This window comes from Capricornis sumatraensis, chromosome 10 (genome assembly GCF_032405125.1).
Source record: "Capricornis sumatraensis isolate serow.1 chromosome 10, serow.2, whole genome shotgun sequence".
Classification (NCBI taxonomy): domain Eukaryota; kingdom Metazoa; phylum Chordata; class Mammalia; order Artiodactyla; family Bovidae; genus Capricornis; species Capricornis sumatraensis.
This window is the reverse complement of record NC_091078.1, coordinates 91,933,473-91,959,494: the sequence shown is the minus strand read 5'-3', so window position 1 is coordinate 91,959,494 and position 26,022 is coordinate 91,933,473. Positions and strand designations below refer to the sequence as shown.

General features: G+C 43.9%; 1 protein-coding gene across 1 annotated transcript in view; it reads left to right on the top strand.

Moving 5' to 3' along the window:
- CACNA2D3 (calcium voltage-gated channel auxiliary subunit alpha2delta 3) overlaps positions 1 to 26,022 on the top strand; it is an 875,864-nt gene that overhangs the window by 475,662 nt on the left and 374,180 nt on the right. The window contains exons 10-11 of the mRNA XM_068982393.1: positions 14,315 to 14,404; positions 22,797 to 22,910. Coding sequence (XP_068838494.1) covers positions 14,315 to 14,404; positions 22,797 to 22,910 — 204 coding nt within the window. The remainder of the gene's footprint in view (positions 1 to 14,314; positions 14,405 to 22,796; positions 22,911 to 26,022) is intronic.

The window sequence follows — 26,022 nt, the reverse complement described above, 5'->3', positions numbered from 1 at the left end:
CTCCTGATCAAAGCCCTTCCAAGACTTCCTGTTCCACCTAAAATGAAACCTAACCTCCTTTATAGTGAGTGCAGTGCCTGCTGACCACCATGCGCTTTTTCTTCCTCCACTCAGGGCATGGAGTAGGTTTCTTTGTCATCACACTCTACAGCATGCCCATTACCACCTCAGTAGGGCCTCAGCACCAGCTCCTCCTCCTAGAAGAAGAAGCGTTCATTTCTGGTTAGATCTTAGTCCAGAGGTCACCTTCTCTGACCCCTCCTCCGTGTGACCTTACTCTGACTCATGTGAGCCCTTGTGACAGATGTTCCTTTCTTTTTATTTGCTTGTTCATTTGTCTGTCACTCACTACTGGAAAGACCACTCTGTGGGCACTCATGCTCTGTGTTTGATCACTGCTGAATCTCTTAGAAGGAGCCCTTGGCCAAGTGCTCAGATACTACTGACTAAACAGGTGGATGAATGGAGAAAGGAGTATTCATCTTCTCATCCTGCTATAGTCTTAGGTCTTGAGAGTAAAAGAAAAAGCTCAGTCAGTTCAGTTCAGTTCAGTCGCTCAGTCGTGCCCGACTCTTTGTGACCCCATGAACTGCAGCACGCCAGGCCTCCCTGTCCATCACCAGCTCCCGGAGTTCACTCAGACTCACGTCTATCGAGTCAGTGATGCCATCCAGCCATGTCATCCTCTGTCGTCCCCTTCTCCTCCAGCCCCCAATCCCTCCCAGCATCAGAGTCTTTTCCAATGAGTCAACTCTTCACATGAGGTGGCCAAAGTACTGGAGTTTCAGCTTTAGCATCATTCCTTCCAAAGAAATCCCAGGACTGATCTTCAGAATGGATTGCTAGGGGTAGGCAAACTGACAGCTGGAAAATGGAAACTGATAGCCTGATTTTGCAAGGAAAAAAGGCCAAAGCTGGTTTCGATGAAAACAGCTGAGAGTATATAAGCAACAGCTTGGAGTGTCGAGGATTTTGATAAAAGTTAGAGCAGTATACTTATATCTACCAGAATTACTGTTTAGCATGACAGTGTTGAGTTGTTGGGGTGAATTGAAGTTCGGATCAATAGTCTCTATTTTGGAGAGAGAAGTAGTATTAGAGGTAAAAATGCCTAATTGTTAAGAACCAAATTAATGTGGCTGTCAGTCTGGCCACAGTGAGCAGTGACCAGGCGGTGCGTGTCACCTCACCTCTGTCACACAGGTGGGCTTCCTCTGTCCCCTTCCTTCTTATACCATCACATAGGATTCTGGCAAGGTTTAATGGGAGAACAGCATTAGGGTGTTTTGCAGGGCCAGCATCTTAACAAATTTGAGTAATTGATTATTTACTTAATAATGATTATTAATGATTTGTTAAGTTTCTCTACCCCACATTTTAACATATAGAAAGACAGAGTATATAAAAAATAAACTGCGGTTCTCAGAACAAGCCACTTCCCAGAGCATCTCTCCCAGAGCGACCAGCCCTTCTGCATGAAATTCTCATGTTCATACATACCACCAAGCTTATCCACCTTTTGACATTTTTAATGGAAACACTCAAATGGTTAAGCTTGAATGTGCTGTCCATGATTTCACAAATATTTAGTCAACAGTCATGGGAACTGTACCTTGCAAAGTGGCACAGAAACAGGTCAGCACTTGGAGGCAGACATATGGGCTGGGCCATCATCGTAAATAGAGCAACCTAAGTTATTTTTATGGCAAGTGTCGCTGATGTGAAAATAGAAAAGAAAGTACAAATGGCATAAGGTCCTACAGCACATGGTAAAATCCTGCCTTTTTGAGTGGCAAGTGCAGCCACCTTAGCTATTCTGCTGTAACCTACTAGAACATTGTGAATGTCAGGGTGGTGGGAACCCAGCCATGCCTCCCTCACACATCAACACATCAGTTATGACTCCTTAATTTCCAGAGCCTCATCTTCTCTCTCCTTCCCCTGGATCATCACTGATTCTGGGACAGGAAGTCTCATCCTGCAGTCTCTTATTTTGGACAAAATGAATCCAGAGCAACTTGATCAGAATAAAAAGCTATTATGAGCAACCTTATTAAATTACTATTTTTGTAGGCAAAAAATGGTCTGATAGTTCAGCATGTCACTTATTTATTATGGACAGTGCCTGTTAGTAGGGCTGCAACATTAGGTGTACCCCATTAGCCTGTTTGCTCTCAATAGGTCATGTGGCTGATTCATTTAATCACTATTAATTGTATAAATTAACTGTACAGGAACCTAGATGCAAATAAAGTAACTAATTAATAAGAAAAAACCAAAAACAATCTGGCAGTCAGAACAATGGGCTTTCATATGCAGATTACCCCAGCAGTGTGAAACAGGGCCCTTCAGTCAGCTCTCTAGTTTAGATTATTTCTGAGGGATTAAACCTCTTACTTTCGCCAGATTTGGTTAAAATGACCTATGAGAAACCCCTGAAAGTCTTAAAGCCGTGTGACTTCACTTTGTGATGTTGCTTTAGTCTGTGTATGGATGTCAGGCCATCCAAGTATTAACTAGCACTCTGGCCACATGGGCAGAGCCCACGGACACTAGGGAGCTGCCAGAGTCTCTGCCTCAGCTGCCGCCACTGAGCCTGGGGAGGACCATCCAGATGCCAGGCCCAGAGCCTCCACTCTGCCTGCCAAGGCCCTGGTGGTGAAAGCCAGCTGGCACAGGCTGTGTGCAGCCCTCGAGTTTGCAGCCAGTTAGTTGCCCGAAACACTTTGGAATCAGATCGGCGCTGAAGGCATTTCTCTGAAAGGAGCTGTTATCTGACTTCAGTTCTGCATCGTCAATCATTGTCTGATGTAGCCTGTCCCTTCCCTGGGTGTGTGTGGGGGGAGGTACAATGGCACACTTGGTAGAGGACTCAACAACTAACAGTAGGAAGCTTCTGCAGCCTTACTCCCTCCAGCCTAAGCCTCCTGAGCTGGCTTCACACATTGTGTGTGCCCTGTTGCTAATTCGAGAGCACTCCTCTCCATTAAAGGCACTCAGTGCACAAAGTGGAAGGTGTTTTTGCTTCTGTAGCTGCCTCTTATCTTTAGAGAGAGAAGATGTTCTTCCATCTGTAATACTTAAAAAGATTTGCTTTAAGTCTAGCAGATTTCTAGAGTATTTGCTGTAAACTCTTACTGGATTGAGCTGGATTGACCTCATTTAGCAGCTCTCTGGGTCTTGGAGGGGAGTATCTAGTGCAAATCAGTGTGCCTTGGTTGAAACTGCTATCTCATGATAAATCCACTAGGGAAGTCAGAAAGCTGCGTGCCTGGCTTTTTCTCAAGGACTGGTTTGGTTTTAGGGACTACAGACTGCCGAGTACCCAACATAATGGGATGTGCTGTGAGGCACCAAGGGAGCTAACTCATAAATGGAGCCTCCTGCTGTGCTTGTTTTTGGCTTTCCTTCCTTGCCAGCTGCATAAGCCTTCCATACCCTGGCTTCACCGTGTGTGTATCTAATGAGCCATGTGTGGAAGCTGCAGGTCTTAAGAAGGGGCAGTTCACTGAGTGCAGCTCTGACACAAAGTCTGGAGCCCTCCCTGTCATTCTGTTCCCTGGATGCTGCTCTAGACCTCCTTGCCCAGAGGTTTCTTCACTTGGGACTCAGTTTCCTTGATAATAAAATGTTTATCTATCTATTATTTTTTGATGATGCCCAGATCATGTGCCTGAGGTCTTGGACTTGGATTTGTGTGATCCAGAGTAGCTGACCAAAACCAATCACTCACATTTTTATCATGGACACATCATGTTGGATGAGACTGGTCACGTTTGGCTAAAAGCATTTCAACATACATAATTTGGAAATGCCCATTCTTGTCATCGGGGTGGTGGATGATTAAAACTTGGCAGCTAGGCATAAGAATCCCAAGAACAATATTAAACAGTGTGTAGATTCCTGAGCCCACTGGAGATCTACTGGATTAGAATTTGTCAGCCTGGAGCCACAGGATGTATTTAACAAGTTGCTGGTACTTCTGTTGCAGTCTGTTCATGAACATATTATTTAGACATCACTGGGGTCTAGTACAACCCCAAAACTTTTGCTTGAGCCACCCCACAGAAATTAGGTATTCTTGGATTTGTTTGAATGAGGAAGCTTCTTAAGCATGGATCTTCTGATCTCCCATTACTGTTTCCATTCTAAACCTTGGGAGCCTGACTTCAATATTTGAGTTATTTTTATAGTTAAAATATTAAACATTTTCATGGTTATCAGATACCTTCTGAATCTCTTCATTTTTTCCTGATATTTGACACCAGATGATTTTAATACCTAGTGTATCAAACTAATAGTTGTGAAGGACTCCATGTATAGTTCTAAGTTAAGGATAAAATGCTGTATTCTTGTTTTACCCTTTTAGGACACTGGGAAATAAAACCAGGCATTGATGAACATGAGTAGACATTTATGTAGAGACAAGTCTGTGAGTGGAGACCGTCTTCCAATACAGTGCCAAGTTCCTGTCCCTGTGTCTGCCCCAAGCCACAGCTGCCATCAGGATTGGCTAAATCATCTGCAGGGCCTAGTGCAAAATGAAAATGAGGGGCCACTTGTCCAAAATGTAAGAATTTCAGGATGATGTCATCAGATCATTAAATCTGGCCCTTCCAAACATGCATTCTTGTGCAAAGCCAGTCCCTGGAATTGGTCTCAAATTATTTAGTTCTGAAAATGAATATTTCCTCTTTTTTATCTCTTTATAAGATGACTTGCAAAGAACATTCACACTAATAATAAGGAGAAAAGAGTTCTGAGTTATTGTAGAGATTTTTGAGGTTGAGTTTTAGTGTTTCTGTCTTTTTTTTTTTTTCTGAACCAGTGTTAAATTTGTTTCTACAGGAGGTATCTCTTCTTTACTACCACCTCAGAAGGAGCTTCCACTGGGACCTTTTAAAAAACACCAGCCCCATAATCTGAGGTTGCAAACTGAGCTGAAGCAGTGCAGTGTCGGCTATTGTTTAGACATTTCCGTTTTCTGAAGTTGAAGGTTTTTGTGGGTGGTCCCTCTCTGTTGGGTGTCACTCTCAACAAACGTGTGGAAAGAAGAAATAACCACAGATGCAGCCAAGCTTCAATCAGCTCTGCCTTAATTGGCGAGTCGGTTGCTTTTGTAGCGCAGGCAGAATCAATTAGGGAGCTGGGCTAGGAGACAGCGCTGGCGCTGCCATCCCCCCTGGTGGAAAGTGTGGGTTGTTGGCTCCACCAAGAGGAATAGGTACTATCACTGGCCTTATCATAAACGAGGCTCCAGGATGGCTTAGTTCACCCAACCATTTTCAGTTCTTTTATTTTCCAAGAATTCCTCTTGACTCAGGCTTTCTCTGCCTCATCTCTCCACTCTCTTCTTTTCTTTCAAGGGCCTGCCCCTCTGAGGTGTCATGGTGTGGGACTTTCTGGTTCCCTTCCAGGCAGGGGTCATCTCTACTTCCCTTGTCCCCAGCACTCCAGGCCCAGTCAGGCGTCCAGTGGCCACTTGATAGCATGTCTTGTCTGTCATGTGGAGCAACCTGGTATTTCTGCAAGTTGAAAGGTGGTTTTGAGGCTAAGATCCCAAAATTTGAAATTCTATAAATATGGATATGTTAGGAAGAGGGGATTCATTTACAGTAATAAGTCTTTGTCTGTCTAATGATGCTTTCATTTTTAACGTTTCTTTTTATACCAAATAATAAAGAAAATGGATAAGCAAAAGGAAGAAAAATTTTAAAGTTGCATGTAATCTTAACGAAAAGAACCAACTGTACTGCTGTATATATCCTGAAGGCCCTTATATCAGATAGTTGTGCTTAAAAAAAAAAAAGAGTAGATTGTTACTTCTTTAAATGTCCTTTGAAATTATTACAAGTTGTGATAACCCTTCTAGTCCCTGAAATATTCTTCTAAAATATTTCAGATGACTACAAAACATTTCATCCTCTTTACTGTTGAAAATACAGTTTGGTTTCCTTTTTTTCCCTGTTTTTATAAACAGTACAGTGATGAGCATCTGTATAAATATTTGAGTATTTCCTTGATTAATTCCCTATAATAAATTCATAGAATTGAAATTGGGTCAAATCATATTTAAGTGTTGCATGAATGTAAGGCCTTTTATATATTTTAGTTTGTCCATTGATTCAACAAGTATTTGAGTGTTTGCCTTGGGTTGGCTAGGTACCATAAGGGTGTTGGGGCCATAACGTGAGCGAGACAGATGAAATGAGACATCTCCTTTTTCTTGTGGAGATGCCAACTATAAATATACATCTGTTTGTAGCTGAAGTTTCCAGAGCTTGGCACTGTGTTTGGAATGAACTGAAGTTGTGACTTGTATCTGTTCTCATGTAGTGGAGCTGATGAAAGCCTTCTTCCTCCAAGAAGCTAACCTGAGTCAAATCAAGGTTTTTATAAAATTTGTGAAGGATGGACTTGGACCTTCAGAAATACCAGAAAAATGTGAAGGGTGAGACCTGCCTGTTTACACACATGGCATCTTGCCAGGAGAGACACAAAGCAGGCACATCTGTATAAGTAGCATTTGGACTGTGACTTTCCTCAGTCGCTAGAAGGTTCTCAGACCTGGCTCCCTCAGGAGCCTCACAGGAGGATGATGAACTGATTAGATCAGCAGGGAGTCCTCCTGAACCCTGCCATGTCCCACTGTGCAAAGCTTCCATGGAGGCACCGGTTTTACTTCAGATATTTCCACATCAGAGAGAATCATCAGTTCTGGGCTCATCCACCTCATCTTAACATGGGACAGTAAGTGCTTCTGCCATTGAAATGAGGTTATAGTGCAGCCGACTTCCTAGTATGAATTAGTACTCATTGTTCACATCCAGGAGATCTATCTGGTCTCTAATTTGGCACTAGTATTAAACATCTGCTACCTTCAGACACTTCAGTTGGTAATATACAACATTAAGGACAAACGGGGACTGACTCAGACACAGTTCTATCAGGTCTGTACTTTTTCCTCCAAATTGCAAACATCTGGACCTACTTCTTTAATACCAGCTTTCTTGGGTCATTGTGTTTCCACGTTTGAGAAACACCATCTCACAGTCTGCCTTCCCCACCAAATCTAATCACAGTCTGATTCACTTTGAGATAGTGGTGTCATAAGAAGTGTACAAAGTGCTTCTCTCTGCAGCATGTAGAAGGGAAACACGTGTAGTGAAGAGATAGAAGACACAGGGGAGCTTTCCCCAGGGGCACTAAAGCACAATGTGCCCCTAACATTATAGAAAAAGGTTTCTAGGAAATAGGTAGTCCACGGGGGTCACTTGAGGCCTAGCAGAGAGAGCATTCCCAAGACAAGGCAAGGTGATACTGATGGCCACAGTGTTTATTAGATGCTTTCTGTATACCAGCCTTGGCTTGAGCACTCATGCCATAGATCCATGACATATATGCCCAAAAGATGTTGTGAAATTCAGCCAAGGAATTTCTCAGACTTCGCTGGAACATGAGAGAATTATCCCAGAGATGAGGGTGAAGGAGGGTCTGTTGCCAGGAGAAATTATACCATGATGAAAAGGCCATGTTTATATGAAATCATATTGTGGCCTAGTATCAGGTATGGAGGCCATCTAGGTCTCTGGCAAATGGGCTTCTGTGGTTTGGGTTTGGAGCTCAATAGTAATGGAACCATTGAGATGTGTAAAAGCATGTTTGGAAATTCCTATGAGGAGTTAGACATCAGAATGAGGCAGTCATGATCACTGGGACACTGCTTCTTGATTCAGGCTGATTTTATGTTGATGTGAGCAGTATCACTATTTTAGGAGAAGGTGAGTGGTACCATGTCTTATTATTGATAGTGCTGACGACTGGAGAGCTTCTACAGGGCACTCTTACCTTTAGCTTCTTAATTTTAGTCTGTCATCTGATGACCACAGTACAAAACAGCCTAACATAGCCAGGCACGCTTGATGAACACCTGCTCTGTAGCTGTCCATCAGAATTTTGCACTCCATGGGCACTGCCAGATGCTAAGTGTGACCCAGGCAGCAAGGAACAGGGGCCTGCACACTTCCCATACCTTCTTTGCTCACATGCATAATCTTGTTCCATTGGATCTCATTAAAAAAGATAGATTCCACAGTAAGATTATTAAGAATTTCCAGGCAGTGACAGCATAGTATTGAACCAAGCACAGGCCGTTTGAACACAGGGCCCTGTGTGGCTGCACTCATCTTGTGCCCCTGAGACCAGGCCTGTGTGAGATCCCTAGGGCTCTGTGTGCTGCAGCGTCAGGGATGTTGAGAGCTGCACCCTGTGCATTGGAAGGGCTGTTTGAATATGGATTTAAATATGGGGCTCTGCACTTTTAAACCCACCTTCCTCATACTTTGCTCTGCCATCCTGGACACATATTTCACCATTCGAAGACTCCATTTGCCTGTGTGTTAAATAGGAACCTAATAGTACCTTTTAGGGGTGTTTAGGAAGATGGAATGAGGTTATGGATGAAAAGTACCCAGTTCCCAGCATACAGTTATCATCCAGCCAGCATTTGCTGCCTTTGGAGAAACTGAGTGAGGCAGTTTCTGAAAGCCTTCCCGTGGCTGCAGCATCCCTTGTCCAGATGTAATGGGCACAAAATATGGGTCTGCTTAACTCTAGTGACCCGGATGGGCATCACTGATAGGTAGTTGTTAGCCTTTCTCCCAAGTAACCCCAGTCAGAACCACCGACTCTCATCAACTCCCGTGGATGAGGGATTGTTTTGTCTCCTGATGTCCACTTTTTATATTAATCTCTTGCTTTTAATTGGGAGGACTCAGACATTCATTATAATTACATAGGAAAAAACATGATTGCTATTATCCCAGAGTTATCAGAATTGATTCAGCTAAATCAAATGCTGGTGGAGAGAGAGGGTTGTGTCGCCAGGACCTTCCGCTGGCCTGGATGTTGTGACTGTTTCACAGAGATAAGCGGCCTCGCTGTGCCTGCTGGCATCCGGGCGTAGACAGCCGCGGCGCTGGTGCTGGTTCATCTCCCCAGGCGTTAAGCTGCACTAATTGCTTTGGAAGGGAGGCCTTCTCCCGGACAGCAGCATATGCTGCATGAGCGCCTGAAGCAAAGATAAAAAGCCACCCTCCTCCTCCTTTATGGAAGTTTAATAATAAAATGGAACTGTCACCATTCCCAATAAATTGTTTATTTTAATTTAGAAAAATAATGGAAACTGGCCACCTCCTGGCACACAGTTGTTGAGGACCGATTTCCTGGCTCAGCTAATTTTGAGCCAAATACTGTCCTTCAGTAGCTTGCTCTAGAAGACACTCAGGCCTCAGTGTCAGTAAAATCAACCACATGTCTCTCCACTTAATAAAACCTAGCCCTTTAAGGTGAAATGCATCATTTTTCAAGGTGGATTAGATTGTAAAGTTGCAATCCAGGAAGTTGGCATAGGTGTTTGAGGCATAAAGTTTTGTAGGATTTTTTTCAAGTATTTCTTTTAGCAAATATGAAATTAAAATATGCTCACATGTTTCTGTCTTCATGGTTCTTTCAAATGTCTTCTTTTTTCCTGTAATAATAGTGAGAAGTCAGCTTGATGCCTTTTGAATTAAGTCAGAAAAGAAGGCATCTAAGAAGGAAGTATCTTACTAAGGCTTATAGAGGGAGGGTGAATGGCAGCGTGGAAATTGGACTTCAAGCCACCTGGCTCCTGCCTACTGTTCTAAGGCACGGATGCTCTCACTTTTACACCAAATAAACAAAAGCTTTCTCACCCCCGTTTCATAGGTAGCAAAACTGAGGCCTGAGAACCAAAGCTACTTGTCTTGGGATATCAGAGCTGGTAAGTGGTCTAACCAAAACTAGGGCTTAGTCTCTTGGATCCTAGTTCAGTTTTATTCTTGCAGAGTCCATGGGGTCTATATACTGGTTGCTAACATACAAGTATAATATAATATGATTGCATTAAATATAAAAATTTTTATCTTACAGTAAGCAGCCATACCTGAGAATAGATTTTAAAAAATCTGTTCTGGCGGCTGCAGGGCAATCAGCCAGGCCCCTTCATTCCCTTTTGGATACTACCCTTGGAATGCACACAACTAGAGTTCATCTTCAACAAATTAGTACAGGCCATCGGGGAGGGAAAGCAGTGGATGTTCCACCCATGTGCACTAGGAGTGTGCTGTGTATGAAACGCCTGGCTTTGTCTGGCATGGGCACTCAGACAATGTGTAAATCAGGCAATGAAATGACAGTGATTAAGAAGAGGAAGGGGGGCATAGATGAGATGAGAAAGGCCATTGTAATGCAGGGAGGTCTTTGGGGATATATTGCGTCAGTCAGGGTTATGTGATGGGCATGGTCATCAAGGTCCTCTGAACTGAGAGACCCAAATACAGCTGAATCTAGTCAGGCAAAGAATCAAATTTGTTGGCTCACTTCTCCAAGAAAAGTAAGCACGGCTGGATCTAGGGGCTCAAGTCACGCTGTCGTGACTCTGTCTTGCCCCCTTGCATTGTGGACTCTTTTCCTTGGCTGTTACGTTTATTCAGATGAGCTCTTCCTGTGCAGTGGCTCCATGGCTGCTGGCAGCACCAGCCTGCCTCCCTGATTTTTCAGTAATCTCAGTGGAGAGAATCTTCTTTATCATGTTTCAGTAGAAGCCCAACTATGGCTGATGGGATAGAATTCACAGATTGAACAGGGCTGATCAGGGGGCCCAACCCTTGACTGGGGAAGGAGCGAGATACTAGCACTGTTCAATTCATATAAATTATGAGGTGTTGGGGAAGAGGGAAAATCAGCAGAAGGGAAAAGGATGCTGGATAGGGGAAATCATACATGCCCGCTGGCTTTAGAGTTTCCTCTGACTCACCATCAGGCGATGGCTTGGTAAGGAGGAAGGACTAGTCTAGCTCTTGTGTCTCCAGGTTAGTGTTGTCCAGCACAACTTTAGGCAATGATGGAGATATTATTTAACCTTCACAGTCCAGTCCAGTGACCACTAGCCACATTGGGCTGTCGAGAACTTGAAATGTGGCTTGTGTGATCAAGGAACTGAGTTTTTAATTTTAGGTAATTTTAATTAAATTTAATATTAATAGCTACATGTAGCTCATGACTACTGTAAAGGGCAGAGCAGCTCTTAGTGGAAGTCACATCACAGGAGATAGTTCCTTGGAAGGCAGGACCCCCTGTCCGCACTTTGGAGGAGGGTTGGACTGAGAGTTAAATGCAGAGGCTGGTTGACCAGGATGATGAAGCTGAGTTGTCTAGGTTGTGGAGTAGGAGGAAAGGGGGTTTGAATGTGAGAGAGAGGACTGGGAAGAAAAAACAAAGAGAGAGTCCTTCATCTATGACATCATTTAGAAACCTTTAACATGAAGAAATATTTTTTCTATTTCATGTGTGAGCTCAGCTTCTATCAGGAAGAAACAAAATCACAATTGACCTTGTTATAATAGCAAATGGAGGGGAATTCCGTGACATGTTATTGCATTTTGCTCTTAAGTGTCCAACAATAAAAGCAGCCATTGCCTAAAACATCATTCTGCACGTGACATGCAGCTACACATGGATTAAAGGAAAAATTGCTATGTTATAAAAAAAAGTCCTGTGTAAACTTGTGTGACTGAGCACAGCTAAGTGCAGTTGACAGAAATGACATCAGATGAATAGAACGAACTTGTCGAGGCAGAGCCCAGCCCTGTGCTGTGAACCTGGGTCTGGTTAAAGAACACACTCTGCACAGTCGGCGTGATCGGCCTGCCATCCTGCTTTGTGTCCTGTAAGATGCGTTGGGTCCACGTTGGGGTGACACTTACCAAGCCGAAGCCTTCCTGGCAGTCACCACTCACTCACAAGTCAGGTTTCCAAGGGTGGAGTTTCTTGGAGAAGGCAGGCTGATTTGCTCTGACTACTTGCCTACCCACCGTGGGACCCATGAGCTTCTTAGATTCAGTCAACTTTCTGGGTTTATTCACTGAGTGCTCATAGAGGCTATGCCATGAGTTTGGCCTCCTGCTGCCAAGTCAAGAGTGGCAAGAATAGAGAAGCAGGAAACTTGGTTCCTGGCTGTGTAGTTTGCCTAGTTCCCTGACCCTCAGCATGCCCCTTGATAATTACTTGTAGACTCAGTTGAGTGCAGAAACTAAGAGCAAGCATACTGGAGACACACTGGCCAGGTCTAAGTCAAGTTCATAGCCACACACACACACACACACACACACACACACACACACACTAAACAGCAGTGGGTGTGTAGTGGAAAGGAGAGAATTAGAGCAGCTGAAACTGGCCTGGATAGAACCTGGGCTGGGCAGCTTGGAGGTATGTGAGTTTAGGTGCAATACTGGACCTCAGTCTTACTCTCTGCAGAGTGGAATGATGGAAATTCACAGGGTTGTTATGTGGACACAGTTGGCTGGTGTTTTTGTTCAGAACCTAACATTGAGCAGGCTTCCAGAACCAAGGTTGCTCTGGTGAGCATCAGAGTGTGGTTGCTGTGAGGGAGGGGTGGCCCAGGGAAAAGGTCTTGTGGGTGGTACGCATATCTCCAGGATGATTTACCAGCTGCACATCCAGCCTTGATTCATGTTCGGCTTGGATGACATTAAAGCTGATTGCCCTAAGGATCCCACTCAAGCTTTCCAGTCCAGTTTGCCAGCAAATGTGCAGCCCATCCTGATGACCAGAAGCTCCAGGCAGAACAGCATCTTAGAACTATAAGTCCTATCCTAGGATCAGTGTCTGTGATGTTTTGATCACTTTCAGAGTCCCAAGGCAGACACATTATGAGTGGGTGTCACCATTGGTTTCTGATGGCATACTTGGAGTGCTGTTGGGTCACAGGCACAGTAGGAGAAATGAAACCACTCCTAGGCCAGGAAGTCACTAGCAGGCCTTTTCCCCTAACCCACCCCTCTTGTCCCTCTCCCTCCTAGTGTCTTTAGTGACTTCTCCAGCTATTTCCCCAGCAGACAAGGGTTGGATGCCTTTGGGAACAGAATAATTCATTTCAGTAGAAAACAAATGGTTTGGGATTGGGTCAGTTGGAAAGTGTTGCCAAGCGCTGTGCTGCTGTGAACATGGGCTTTGGGCCAGTGACCATCATGTACATTCCCATGTACCTGGGGATAGGCCTGGACCCACTCCTGTCTCTTTTTGGAAAGCAGAGATGTTTGGGTTTCACAGTCAGTTTGTTTTTCCCCTTTATTTTCCAGCTGATGCTGGGCTTCTGTGGAATTGACATAGTGTAAAGGCCTGGGGCTGCTCCTGAAGAGCCTCCTTCCCATCTGCCTGTTCCTCGGAGCCCTCTGTATTTGTTGCCTGGATCTGCCTCCCATAGGCACGGGTCTCATGTTGTGATCCAGTCTCTAGCCTCACTCTTTGGCTCTTTGGGGGCTTCCCTGGTGGCTCAGCTGGTATAGAATCTGCCTGCAATGCGGGAGACCTGGGTTTGATCCCTGGGTTGGGAAGATCCCCTGGAGAAGGGAACAGTTACCAGTATTACCAGTTACCAATACTCCAGTATTCTGGCCTGGAGAATTCCATGGGGTCGCAAAGAGTCAGACACAACTGAATGACTTTCATTTTCACTTTTGGCTCTTTGGAGGTGGTTTTTGAGCACCAATTATATGTGTCAGAAGTGTGGTAAATGTGGAAAACAAAAGACCATCGGATGTGCCCTGTCTTAGAAACATCACAGTCTTGAGTGGGGACAGAATCTAATGAGGTGATTATACACCTGGAGTGCTAAGTGCACGGTGGATCTGAGCCTGGTATGGCAGCCTGAGCTTGCAAGGAAGCACTCCAGGCTCTCAGGGGTGGGTGTTCTGGGAAGGCTTCCTAGGGCAAGAAGGGCTGAGTCCCTCTAAACGGACACACCCTGAGAAGATAAGAGAGAAGTAGATAAGGGGAAGGCAGAAGATGGGTGGAGAGTGTGCTCCCAGTGGAGGGGGAGCATGTATGGAGTCTAAAAAAATGATTGAGTGGAAAAATAGGGGAAGGGAGGGGTAGAGGGAGCTCATAGCACTCCCTGGAAGAGTGGAGAGTCACAGGAGATGAAACTGGAGAGGGAGGCAGACATTTTCAACAAACTATAAACTTTTCACCAAAATCTTAACTTTCTTTCCCCTAACATGTAATCAAAGCTTAAAAAAAAAATACATATGGAAGGTAAATTTTATACTAAGTTCTTATGTTTTAAATTTGGAAGGCAAAAACTGAATTACGGCCATTGGGGCCTAAGAATGAATCATGGGTTTTGCCTCGGCATGTGCTTGTTCATTCAGGGTTGGTATTTCATATAACAGGACAGATGCTAATGGATTTTTTTGCTTTGTTGTTTCAGCACTTCAGGGAGCATCTGGACAAACTTTTTGCCAAAGGAATTGGAATGCTGGATATAGCTCTGAATGAAGCCTTCAACATTCTCAGTGATGTAAGCTCCTCTTTGATTTGCCTTTCTCTCTTCTAAGAGAATAGACGGGATTTTCATGGGCCACCATTATTGTTAGCCAGGCAGGGGATAAGAGGGTAAGGCTGGGGAACTAGGTCCAGTTTGGGAGGCCATCCCAGCCCCCTCCTGGGCAAAGTCGATGATACAGTCTGATCAGCGGACTCACCTGCCACCATCATTGACTCTGGGGCCACAGGGTCTCAATACTAGAGCACCGTCGACCACAGATTTCTTTCCCTCTGAGAAACTCTCAATTTCTTCATGGAGTGGATTCCTTATTGTGAGTCACACTGAATGCCTGCCTGTGGTAAAGTTCAGAGGAAGAAGGGCTTCTCTGTGTGCTGTGTTCAGGGAGTGTTACAGGCGCTACCTATCTCAGCCTTCCTCTTGCCCCCTGGAGGCTTCAGGAAGTCCTGCAAAAGCAAACCCCACTGTACCTATTATTTCTTCTGCTTTGCTGAACAGAGAATTTCAAATATTAATAGCACCTGTTAACATCTTGTGAAATACGTTGTGGAATTTTGGGCTGGTGATTCTGCCCCTTGAATGCAATTGTGTCAAGCTAAAGCATCATGTGACTTCTGTGTCCTTTTTACTCTGGGAGGGCAGTAGGAAAATAAATGACTGTCTTTATTAATGCAGATTGTCCATTATTTATTTAACTACTATAGGCTGCATGCTTTTTAAATGTCAGGCACTGGGAATAGTACACCAGTGAACAGAACAGATTAAGTATTTGCCTTAATGGGCCTAACATCCTAGTGAAAAAGTCTGCAAATTATGTCCCAAGAGAAACATCAGCCTCCATCTTGTTTTTGTAAATAATGTCTTATTGGAGCACAGCCATGCCCACCTGACTACATATAGTCTAGGGCTGTTCTTGTACTACAGTGGCAGAGTTATTTTCAATAGATACCATATGGCCTGTAAAAACTAAAACAGTTACTATATGGCCCTTTACAGAAGAAGTTTGCTGACCCAGGTTCTAATGATGGGAGACATATGAAATGAGTAGTCTTATGGAGAACAATAATTCTACTGCTCCAAAATGATAAGGGCTTGTTCCTTTATACAATGAGGTCAAGAGTTCTCTGGCTACGGGAAGAGCTCTCTGGTTAAGTGATGTTGGAGTGCAGACCTGAATGGTATCTTGAGGAACAAGTTTTCAACAAGAGGAAGAGCAAATGCAGAGGCCCTGAGGGAGGGCATATTTATGGTACAACAAGGAGACCAGCATGACAACAGCAAGCAGGAAAGAAAAGAGTGTGCTAGGAAGTAAGGTTGCAGAGAGCGGCATCATGTGGAGCCCAGTGGACCCAGTGAGGACTTTGGCTCTTCCTCTCTGTGGGATGGAAAGTCACGGAGTCTGAGCAGAGAATGACAGAGTCCAGCTTGGATTTCAACAGCATCCACTGGCCGCTCATTGATAAACAAAGATAGTAGCAGGAAGGCCATCATCTGAGTGACATGCAATGGTGGCTTTGGACTAAGGAGGTAGTGATTTAGATGTTAAGAAGCAGAAAAATAGAAGCTGCTCTAGGTATTTCAAACAGGAGGAGTTGAACTCAGGAAGTTGGTTGCACAGGGGATGGAAAAGCTGAGAAATCAAACAGAGAATGAACCGATCCATGGATTAACACCAGCAGGAGGCAGCTCCCCTCTGGGTCAGTAAGGACCACAGGAGGGAGGGCTGCCATCAGAGCCTCATCACTATGGCTGACGAGAGCAGAACAAAACCACTGAGGGGGCTGCCCAGCAGGAGCTGCAATGCTAGGGAGGGGCCTGTCCTGTGGAAGCTAGTGTGTTGGAGGCGATGCTGCCATTGCTGGAGAATGCCCAGGCCCCCAAAGCAGAGAGAAAAGGAGAAATGGCTTAGAAATACCTTGGCCTCTCCCTTGAGTCCTTCAGTATTCACCTGAAGACAAAACTTGTTAAAACTGTTGCCCAGTCTGGGAAATGTGATTTTCAGGAAAAATATGGGGTGGAGCTGAGAGCAAGCAAGCCCTGAATGGGGTGACAGCTATGTTGAAGTTCCAAAAGAGCTGGGAGAGCAACTGGTCGTTCAGAGGCTTCTCCTCCAGGTAGCCCTGCAGGCCACCAGCCATCTGCTTCCAGGTGAGCATTCAGCTGGCGCTGTGTGGCTTGTTTGGTGGTCAGTTATATCTGATTCCATAACTTGAGCTTCTACCACTAAGCTACAGTGGCTCTCAAGCCAAGGATAGGTCCTAATTCTATACTCTTATTTTAACCAACAGTATCTGCTGGCACATATAAGGCTATTTACATCTCAGTCCTGAGTCAGTATTGTACATCAGTGCAGAGGAGAGGAAATAAGGAGGGAAGGTGTCATTTTAGCTTCCGTTATACAAACCGGAGGCCCTTCCTACTCACCTGGCTCCAGATAATTAGCATTTATGGACAACTCAGTGTTTGGGACAGCACATACCTATTAATGATGTATTAATAATTAATAAACATGACTGATCAGAGCCAAGGACCAAGCTACATCTTTAAATTCTACTTTGAACCTTGGGTAGCTTTTGACATAGCTCAGATAGTAAAGAATCTGCCTGCAGTGCAGGGGACCTGAGTTCATTCCCTGGCTAGGGAAGATCCCTTAGAGAAAGGAATGGCTATTGACTTCAATATTCTTTCCTGGAGAATTCCGTGGAGAGAGGAGCCTGGCAGGCTATAGTCCCTAGGATTGCAGAGTCAGACACAGCTGAGTGACTAACACTTTGAACCCTGAATAGGCACCTTCGTAGGGCTTGGAGATGCTGATCTCCACAGCTTAGCAGGCTTTTTCTAGAGGGTGATATTGAAAGGACTTGCCACATTTGGGAAACTGGCTTTCTTTATTTCAAAAACCTGGTGTCTAGTGCAGGGGGAGGCTACTCTGAGATGGGGGGAGGGAGTCCCTTGCTTGGAAATGTACCTTGCAGATTTCTGTTTTTCTGCTATTTGACAGAGGTGGTGAAGGAGTAAAGAGTTAAGAGATGCTTCTTGTGTTGAAGTTTGTGGCTTCTGGAGTCAGGCAGGTTGGGTTGAGAAGCCTGACCCACTCAGAGCTTGCTGTGTGACCTTGCAAAAATTCTGCTTGGTTTTACCTTTATTTTCCTCATCTTTAAAATGAGGCTGGGAATAGACCCAACACTGGTCACTTAATTTGTGAAGCCCAGTGCAAAATGACAATGTAGGTGCTTGTTCAAAAGTTAAGAATTTTAGGAAAGTGATACCAGAGTGTTCAACCAAGTGTGGGGCCCTGTATAGCTATGTACATCACGTGTCATGAAGCCAGCCATGCTGGATAGGGGTTGAGGCTTCAGCATGAGGCAGTGGCGCCCAGCTCCCTCTCAGTCATGCTGGGTTGAGTGGGCAGTGCCATCACCGTGACCACAGAGACATTAGGCAGCCTCAACTTTTGCCAGGCTGCCTGAGGTTTCTAGAAGCAGCTCCTACCCTTAATGCTTTGGTCCTACTCCCTGCCCAAATCCTCAGGAATCTCTGATTCCCTTTATCCCCCTCTCTTCTTTTCCTTGCCCTGGAACTTTTTCCTCTCCCCATGCCTTTCACTTACCAGATTTGTTTTAAAACTCTCCTAAGCCAGTGATCCCTTGGAATGCCCAGTGGGATGCCGTCTGCTTCAAGGCTCCAATATAGGTGTTGTGGTCAAGGTGTGGGATGCCATCCTCCTTTTGGAGACTCACAATTCATTTGCTACTAGAGGCCTTAGCAGTTCTGCAGTGAACAGACCTTATAAAATTTGTCTATACCAACACTCAAATTATTGACCCAGGAACTCTCTGCGTCATGTTATAACCTCAGGATAGAATTTGTAGAACTCACAGCTCCCCAGGCACACCTTCAGGCATAATATTTTTTTATCCTTTAAGAGGGTGTAGTATTTCCAACACCTCCAAGAACCAGAAAATCATCAATACATGGTGGGTTTTTCCCCTTGAATCCCAGTGAGAGAAGCATTTTTGAACCAGGGAAACCGTCCACATACCTGCCTGTATCGGTAAAAGCCCTTTGAGGTCTGGCCAGTCAGAAAGTCTGAGGGGTCGAGTGTAAATTCCAGAAAGTAAGAAATGGAAGGAACAAAAATGTTTCAAAATGTCCCTGCCTGAGATTTGTTGACAGTTGGCACCATATTGAGTGCACATTTATCCCAGAGAGAGAAACATTTCCATCCCATTTCTTGCCATGGGGCTTTTAAATAGCCAAACACTTTGAAAAACACAGAGATGGTTAATCTCCCATGAAAATGAAGCTTTAGCTATTTTCCACTTCAATATGACCTTTAGTGATATAATTCTCTTCCTGTGTATTATGTCTGCTTTTGCAAGCCAGTATGAAATTAAAAGCTATTTCTTGAACGCACAAACACATATACACACACTCTTTCTCTCTTAGACACACACAATTGAAATGCCAATTGTGGGTATGGCTTAGAATGGTTCAGAAGTTACTATAACTAAATGAAGTTAATTCTGTTTTGCATTTACCTGCATTTCAGTTTCAGTGTTTGCTCAGATGATTTAAAGGCTTGCAGTTGTTGTACAAATGGCTTTGAAAGGAGCATTCAAATAAACTTCTAAGACCCTTCTAGCTATTGATCTCTGCTGCATTCATTAGATTCTCTTAAGAAAACAGAGCCGGTTTGCTACAGTAGTTAGCATCTACCTTGTCATGTGACAACTGCAATTATCTTTTTTGGCGATGAATACAATCTTTGCAGTGATTACCTTTTAAAAATTTTTCTTAGCCAATTAAATAAAATTCGGTGACATTTCAAAGACTGTTAATCACAACCAAATGCTCTAAATGTCAGGATGCATTGAAATTTTTGCTGCTAACTGATGAATCACTGAGCTAATTGTAGTTCATCATCAGGCCCTTGTCATTGTTATTATTATGGAAAACACTTTCATCACTCCTGCTATTCAATAAAAAAAAAGTTCTAGACAAATATGAAGAGAAGAGATATTACTCATCAAAGCATTTGAATTTAATTGCATTCTTCAAAATTCTCCCAACTGCAGATTGCTGCAGAAGAAAACCAGGGACTCAGCCATGGAAGAAAGTAATGGATTTAAATAAACAGCTCGGGGCAGCCCCTTCTTCCAGTGTGCAGTATTCAGATATCTTCATTTCCCTCTCTTTCTTGCCTTTTGTTTGGGAGAGTTTTTCCTGGGTGTTTTCAAATGAGTTACATGAACAACAGTCTCGAGGTGTCCTGATTTTTTCCCTTCTGCAGCCTCTGTGGTCAAATGAATAGATCACTTGTATTCAGTGGCACATTACTGGGTTTATCCAGTGACATGAAGGTTGTGTTGAATTGCAGGCTCTCCAGAAAATCTCCAGAGCAACCTGTTGATAAGACAAGGCTGCAAGACTGTTTTTTCTTGTTGCACTATGATGATAGAATCTTAGTAGCATCTCAGAGTGGAAAGGGCAAAGTCATTTATTGAGACTATTAAGTGGGTCCTCAGGGTGGAAGAGAGGGAAAACGCTTCATTAAGACAGAGTATAAATCCTAAATTATAGTTTATGATTGGTGGATGCAGCAAGGGAAGATTTTGAGGTCAGAGGTTCAAAGAGTCTCAGGGTATAAATTGTCCTTTGATGCTTTCTGATCAAGAGTTGATAGGTCTTTTAGGAAGTTCCTGGAATAAGCACTAAAGTTATTTGTAATTTTCACCTTCTTTAGCAAGAGTTTTCTAGAATAGTAAGTTATTGTCAGTGAAGACGGTAGAAAAGAAGTTATGTGAGAAGTTTTGTGGTCCAATGGTCTTAGTTCTCGGGTATTTTTACCTACTGATACTGTATCATGTGCCTTGTGTGTTTATTAATTTAAGGACACTGCCCAGTCAGAGTTGCAGGAGTGAGTGCCAGGGTCAGGACTAAAGTGAGCCACATTCTAAAGGCACCGAATTTAAGGAGCAGTCACTCTCAGGTTAGGGACCTTGGTGTCTGCCCTGTGACCCTGGAACGCTAGGAAGACTAGAACAAGGAAGAACAGGAGGAGGAAATGAGCACTGTGGGGCTCTCAGATTGAGGAGTGCCATCTCATTACTGGGAGGCCATAGGCCAAGTGCACTGAATCTGAGAATAGATTCTGGAGCTGGACTGCCTGGGTTCACATCTCAGCTATGGCAGATAGTTGCTGTGTGATTTTGGGCAAGTTAGCTAATCTCTGTGCCTGTGTTCCTCACTGGTCAAATGGGGATAATGATAGTACGTACCTCAGAGACTAGTAGAGATTAAGTAAGTTCATACTTGTAGCCCAGCATATAATGGCCATATAATCTGTGCTGTAACAACCTTATAAGCATGTTGTTCCCATCTTATAAATGAAGAAAAGGGTATTCTTTTGAAGTATTTATTTATTGCTCATTTATTTTAAAATTTTGTTTGAGTGCACCTGGTCCTAGTTGCAGCATGTGGGATCTTTTAGGTATGGCATGTGGGATCTAGTTCTCTGAGCAGGGGTCAAACCCAGGCCCCATGCACTGAGTGTGTGGAGTCTTAGCCACTGGACCACTGAGCTAGTCCCTAGAAAAAATATTCTCAAAAGAGAATTTATGTTTGGTACCAGTTTGTGGTGCTGAAATAAGATTGAATATTTTCCGCTATACTATGGTATTCCATCCGTGTTTTGAATTGGTTTTACTTTGTCCTAATATAACCATGAGGCCATTCGTTCCATCCATCCATCCATCCATTCATCCAGTCTTCTCTAAAGTCACTGCAACTTCAAACTCCACATTAGAAATCTAAGTTCATGGAGACTGGGCATTACGCTTCAGTGTGAGTGCTCTGGTAGCTCTGGTTCATCAGTCAGCAGAGAGTCCAAGGGTGACCACTATCCTTCCCCCAAGTCATGGTTAGTAGGTAGGACATGCCTATACATTGTCATTCATGCCTGTGCACATGCTCTTTGCCCTCTCTGAAAGGCCCTTGCCCCAGATGCTCACCTCCTGGTATTATTCAAATATCACCACCTCATTAATGGCTTCCCAGATTATACTTTCTAAAGTTAGCCCTCTGCATTTCCTATCCCCCTACCTTTTTTTAAACTTTGCATCACCATTATCAAACATAAAACATAATTTACTCCTTTACCTTGGTATCTCATCAAACAGAATATAAACTACATGAAGGAAAAGATTATTCTGTGTTTCATCCTCAGCACTGTGTGGGCACTTAGCAATAATTTTAAAATAAATGAAAAAAACAACAACAACAACTTCGCAGTTTGTAGTGGTGGGAGTTTTCACTACTGAAGGTTAAAATCTTTTTGTGTGTTCCTCATTGGTATGTAACTGTAGGGTTTTTAAAGGACACTGCTCTGAATTTGTAGCATTCATTAAGGAGGTTCTTCACCCATGATTCAAGGGAAGGACACGAATCTCTGACAGCTGTCATATGGTTAGCCAAGCTACCACTCACAAAGACTGGGCACTTTTGAAATTCTCTGTAAAACTGAAAGTTGAAGTACAGAATTGGTATCATAGTGGGCACAATCTTGGGATTTCAGCAAGCTGTACATACTAACATACATAATATATAATGTTGCTAAGTCGCTTCAATCTTGTCTGACTCTGTGTGACCCCATAGACGGCAGCCCACCAGGCTCCGCCATCCCTGAGATTCTCCAGGCAAGAACACTGGAGTGGATTGCCATTTCCTTCTCCAATGCATGAAAGTGAAAAGTCAAAGTGAAGTCACTCAGTCGTGTCCGACTGTTAGCGACCCCATGGACTGCAGCCTACCAGGCAAGAGTACTGGAGTGGGGTGCCATTGCCTTCTCCAAATATATAATGTTACATGCTAACAAATACATGTTTAAAACAAACCCTAAAAAGAGTGCTTACAGTATATTCTGAATTGGCATGCTCCTGACTTTGTTCTCCATGTGTACAAAACCTCCTTGATTTTATTACATACAATCTGTATCCATTAGACTCATTCAAACTAAATTCATTTAGATTTTGAAAGAGATGTTACTCATCACATATTCTGTTACCCATAATTGTGTTTCTAAAAGGTTGCTCTGCCAACTCCTTTGGGCTTATATTCTGAAGCACTATCCATGTTTGAAGGTAAGAGAGGTTAACCATCCTAGAATCTCACGCCTACCTTGTGTGTATTTTTAAGAAATCTCTTCTGTGGTCTGTTTCAGTTTCTCAGAGTAAATATGGAGATCCATAAGTGGGCAGAGGCTTATCCTGTAGGTTCTTTCTGGTGGTGCAGAATGAACTCTCATTTTAAGAGGCTTCCTGAACCTAAGATCTCATGATTCCAAAGTCTCGTGGGTACACATAGCCCTCCGAGGTGTTTTTCAGTTTGTACTTATTTCTTCCCACAGTTCAACCACACTGGACAAGGAAGCATCTGCAGCCAGGCCATTATGCTCATCACTGATGGGGCAGTGGACACCTATGATACTATCTTTGCCAAGTACAATTGGCCGGATCGAAAGGTAAGTTGATGTTGATGGCATCATGGTGCCGTCTTCTGTGGAGGATCTCTATTGCATTATCACCTCCAGCTTGTCCATGGATAAGTACCCCGTGTGGACTTCATCTCATGACCTATGGTTTCTCAGCCTTGTGTTTTCTGGTTGACCAAAACCAAATACTATGGCTTTCCTTGTTTTCAAAATGAAACTTTTTTTGGTAGCAAGAAGAAACCCATGTGGAAGTGTTCAATATGTTCAGTGAAAAGACTCACTGTGCGGTGTGCTTTGTCCATAATGGAGAGTGCTTCTCTTCGTTTATGTTTGCCTTGGAGCCAGAGCTGCGTGGTGAACCCAGCACCTCTAGAAGGGGGAAGGCAGCCATGTGGCCCTGTGGCCGAGTCCTCTGTTTCCACGTCCCTGTAGTCCCTTCCTGTACCCTCATTGCCATCCAGAATCTCCTCTTCATCCCCCAGTGCCGTTCCGTACTCTTGTCAAAGCTTGTCTCTTCTCCATTCAAAGTCTTTTTTATTTCCAAGTTAACATTTATTTATTTGATAAACCCATATGTTAGGGTGTCAGTGACAGATATCAATGTTTTTGGTGTCTTTTGAGTGCCTTAACCCAGAGGTTCTTCAAGCTGTTAGCCAGTTTGAATTCCCTATGGAGAGCTTTTAAATTATGGATCCTGTTGCACACTTACAGAATCAGAATTTCTGGGGATGTGGCCCAGGATTCCATGTTTTTATTAAGTACCTCAAGTAGACACCAGTCAGCAGATTGGTAGCTGGTGATCACTGTCTCAACTACATGGTGAGGTCTGAGCAAGAAATAGAGGTTCATCAGAGAGGGCGCTAGCCTGCAGGTATCACAAAGGCCCTTTCCTGTCCTTCGTGTCAGTGGCATTACTCTGACTGTCTCTGTAGGGGCATGAGACTGTTTAGACCAAGTCTGTTTTGCTTCTTCAACTTTGTATGTTTAATTTCTGGGAACTGAGCTAACCACACGCATGACAAAAAGAAACAAGACAAATGACAACTGTGCACTCAACTGTATCCAGAAAGCACGCGCGCTTGAGGCACTGCGAGCTGCCATTCCCTGTTCTTTTAGTCATTCTTGGTCCTCCCGTGTCTTTGGTAACATAATCGTCTCACTTCACCGAGCACGACTGGTGCTTTAAGATGCATATGTTTTGTAGAATGTGCTCCCCAAATGGATAACATCTCCTTCCCTTGTTGCTCAGCCTTAGAGACAGCCATTACTTCTGAAGCTGGAGGGAAAACTAGCTGTTCTGGGCTTGCTGAGAGTAGGTGGGCCTCTGGCCTGGCACCTGCCTGAGGGATATCCAGGAATAAGTATGGCTGAATGCAGCTTTCACAACAAACATTGACTTTAGAGTTCAGTAGTTGAATAAGATGGAAGTTCACTGTTGGAAAAGTGATTTTAAGTGAGATACTTCAGGTGATGATTTCTAGGGAAAGGTAGAGGACAGAGTTAATTCCTGACAAATGTACATGATTCAGAGGAGGGGGCATGCGGTTTACACTTGCACCCCCACAGCGCATAACGTTGCCGAGCACGTGGCCACTACCTCGTAATGCACAGCCCTAAGGGGCTGAGTGACTGAGGAGCCTGGGGGCAGCGCTGGTAAAAGGTAAGGCTGCTGATGTGTTGTCATCAAATACGGTGTTCTCAGGTGCCATGACATCTCACACCATGTTGAAGGGTAGTTTACATTATTTGGGACCATCTTAAATAAAAGAATGAAGTAAATGGGCCTTTTAATAAGCAGCTCCATTAACAGCAAATGTATTAACATGTGAGATTTATATGCTGAATCACATGAATCCCTCTTGCTTGGTGATAAGTGATGGATAGCTGTAGCCCAGGAATATTGAAATTTAAACATCCTATCCTTACTTGCTGGGAGAGGGATAGGATGAAGTCTGCAAAATTGTAACTCTTCAGACAAAAAAGGAATTTCAACATATCTTTCCAAAGAAACAGTGTTGACTTCAGGCCAGATGCTTTCTCGGATTAATTAGAACCAGGGTCCTGCAACTTTCAGCCTTCCATGAAGCAGTTTGGTCTACTTACGAAGTGTTATCAAGCAGAGGCAGACTTTCTTTCTGTAGCAAGAGGGCCTTTCTAATCTATGATTAGAAATTAATAGCAGGATCCCTCTCCTCCTGCTCCATTCTGGAGCATTCCATGACATTCATATGCATATGCATTCATCTTCTTGATGACTTCTCTGTGAAGGTGCAGGTAATTAATTTGTATAAAATGGCAATGTGCGTTAGCACTGGGTTAAAGTGAGACGCTGCAGCATGTCTAAGCGGTCATCCTTCTCTATCGTTCTGAACGTTAGGTATTTAGTAGAGGGTTGTGTTGTGCTGTTGTTTGCTATCTTCAAAATTATAGAAACAGGAAATGGTTCAGGAGAGAGTAAAATGATCTTAAGGCCTGATTCCTATAACCTGATTCCTGTAGCATAGTGATTCTTAAACTTTGGTGAGAATAAGAATCATCTGGAGGGCTTGTTCCAACACAGATTGCTCACCCCCAGCTCCAGAGATTCTGATTCAGTTGGGCTGGTGGGGCCTGAGAACGTCTATTTCAAACAAGTTTGCAGGTGATGTGAATGGTACTGGTGGGCAAACCGCACTGGGGAACTAGTGCTGTAGAAATAGCCCAAGGAATAGGGTTTGGTTACTCAGTGGGCTCTGCCACTTTTGCTTCCCTATGTTTACCTTTTGTTGTTCTTTAGTTAGTAAGTTGTGTCCAACTTTTTGTGATCCCATGGGACTGCAGCATGCCAGGGTCCTCAGTCCTTTCTTGCTTTTTCCCAGAGTTTGCTCAAATTCATGTCCATTGAGTCAGTGGTGTTATCCAGCCATCTCATCCCCTGTCACTGCCTTCTCCTCCTGCCTTCAATCTTTCCCAGCATCATGGTCTTTTCCAATGAGTCGGCTCTTTGCAAAGGTGACCGAAGTATTGGAGTTTCAGCCTCAGTCCTTCCAATGAATACTCAGGGTTGATTCCCTTGAAGATTGACTGGTTCAGTCTCCTTGCAGTCCACAGGGCTCTCAGAGAGTCTTCTTCATCCAGCACCATAATTCAGAGGCACCATTTC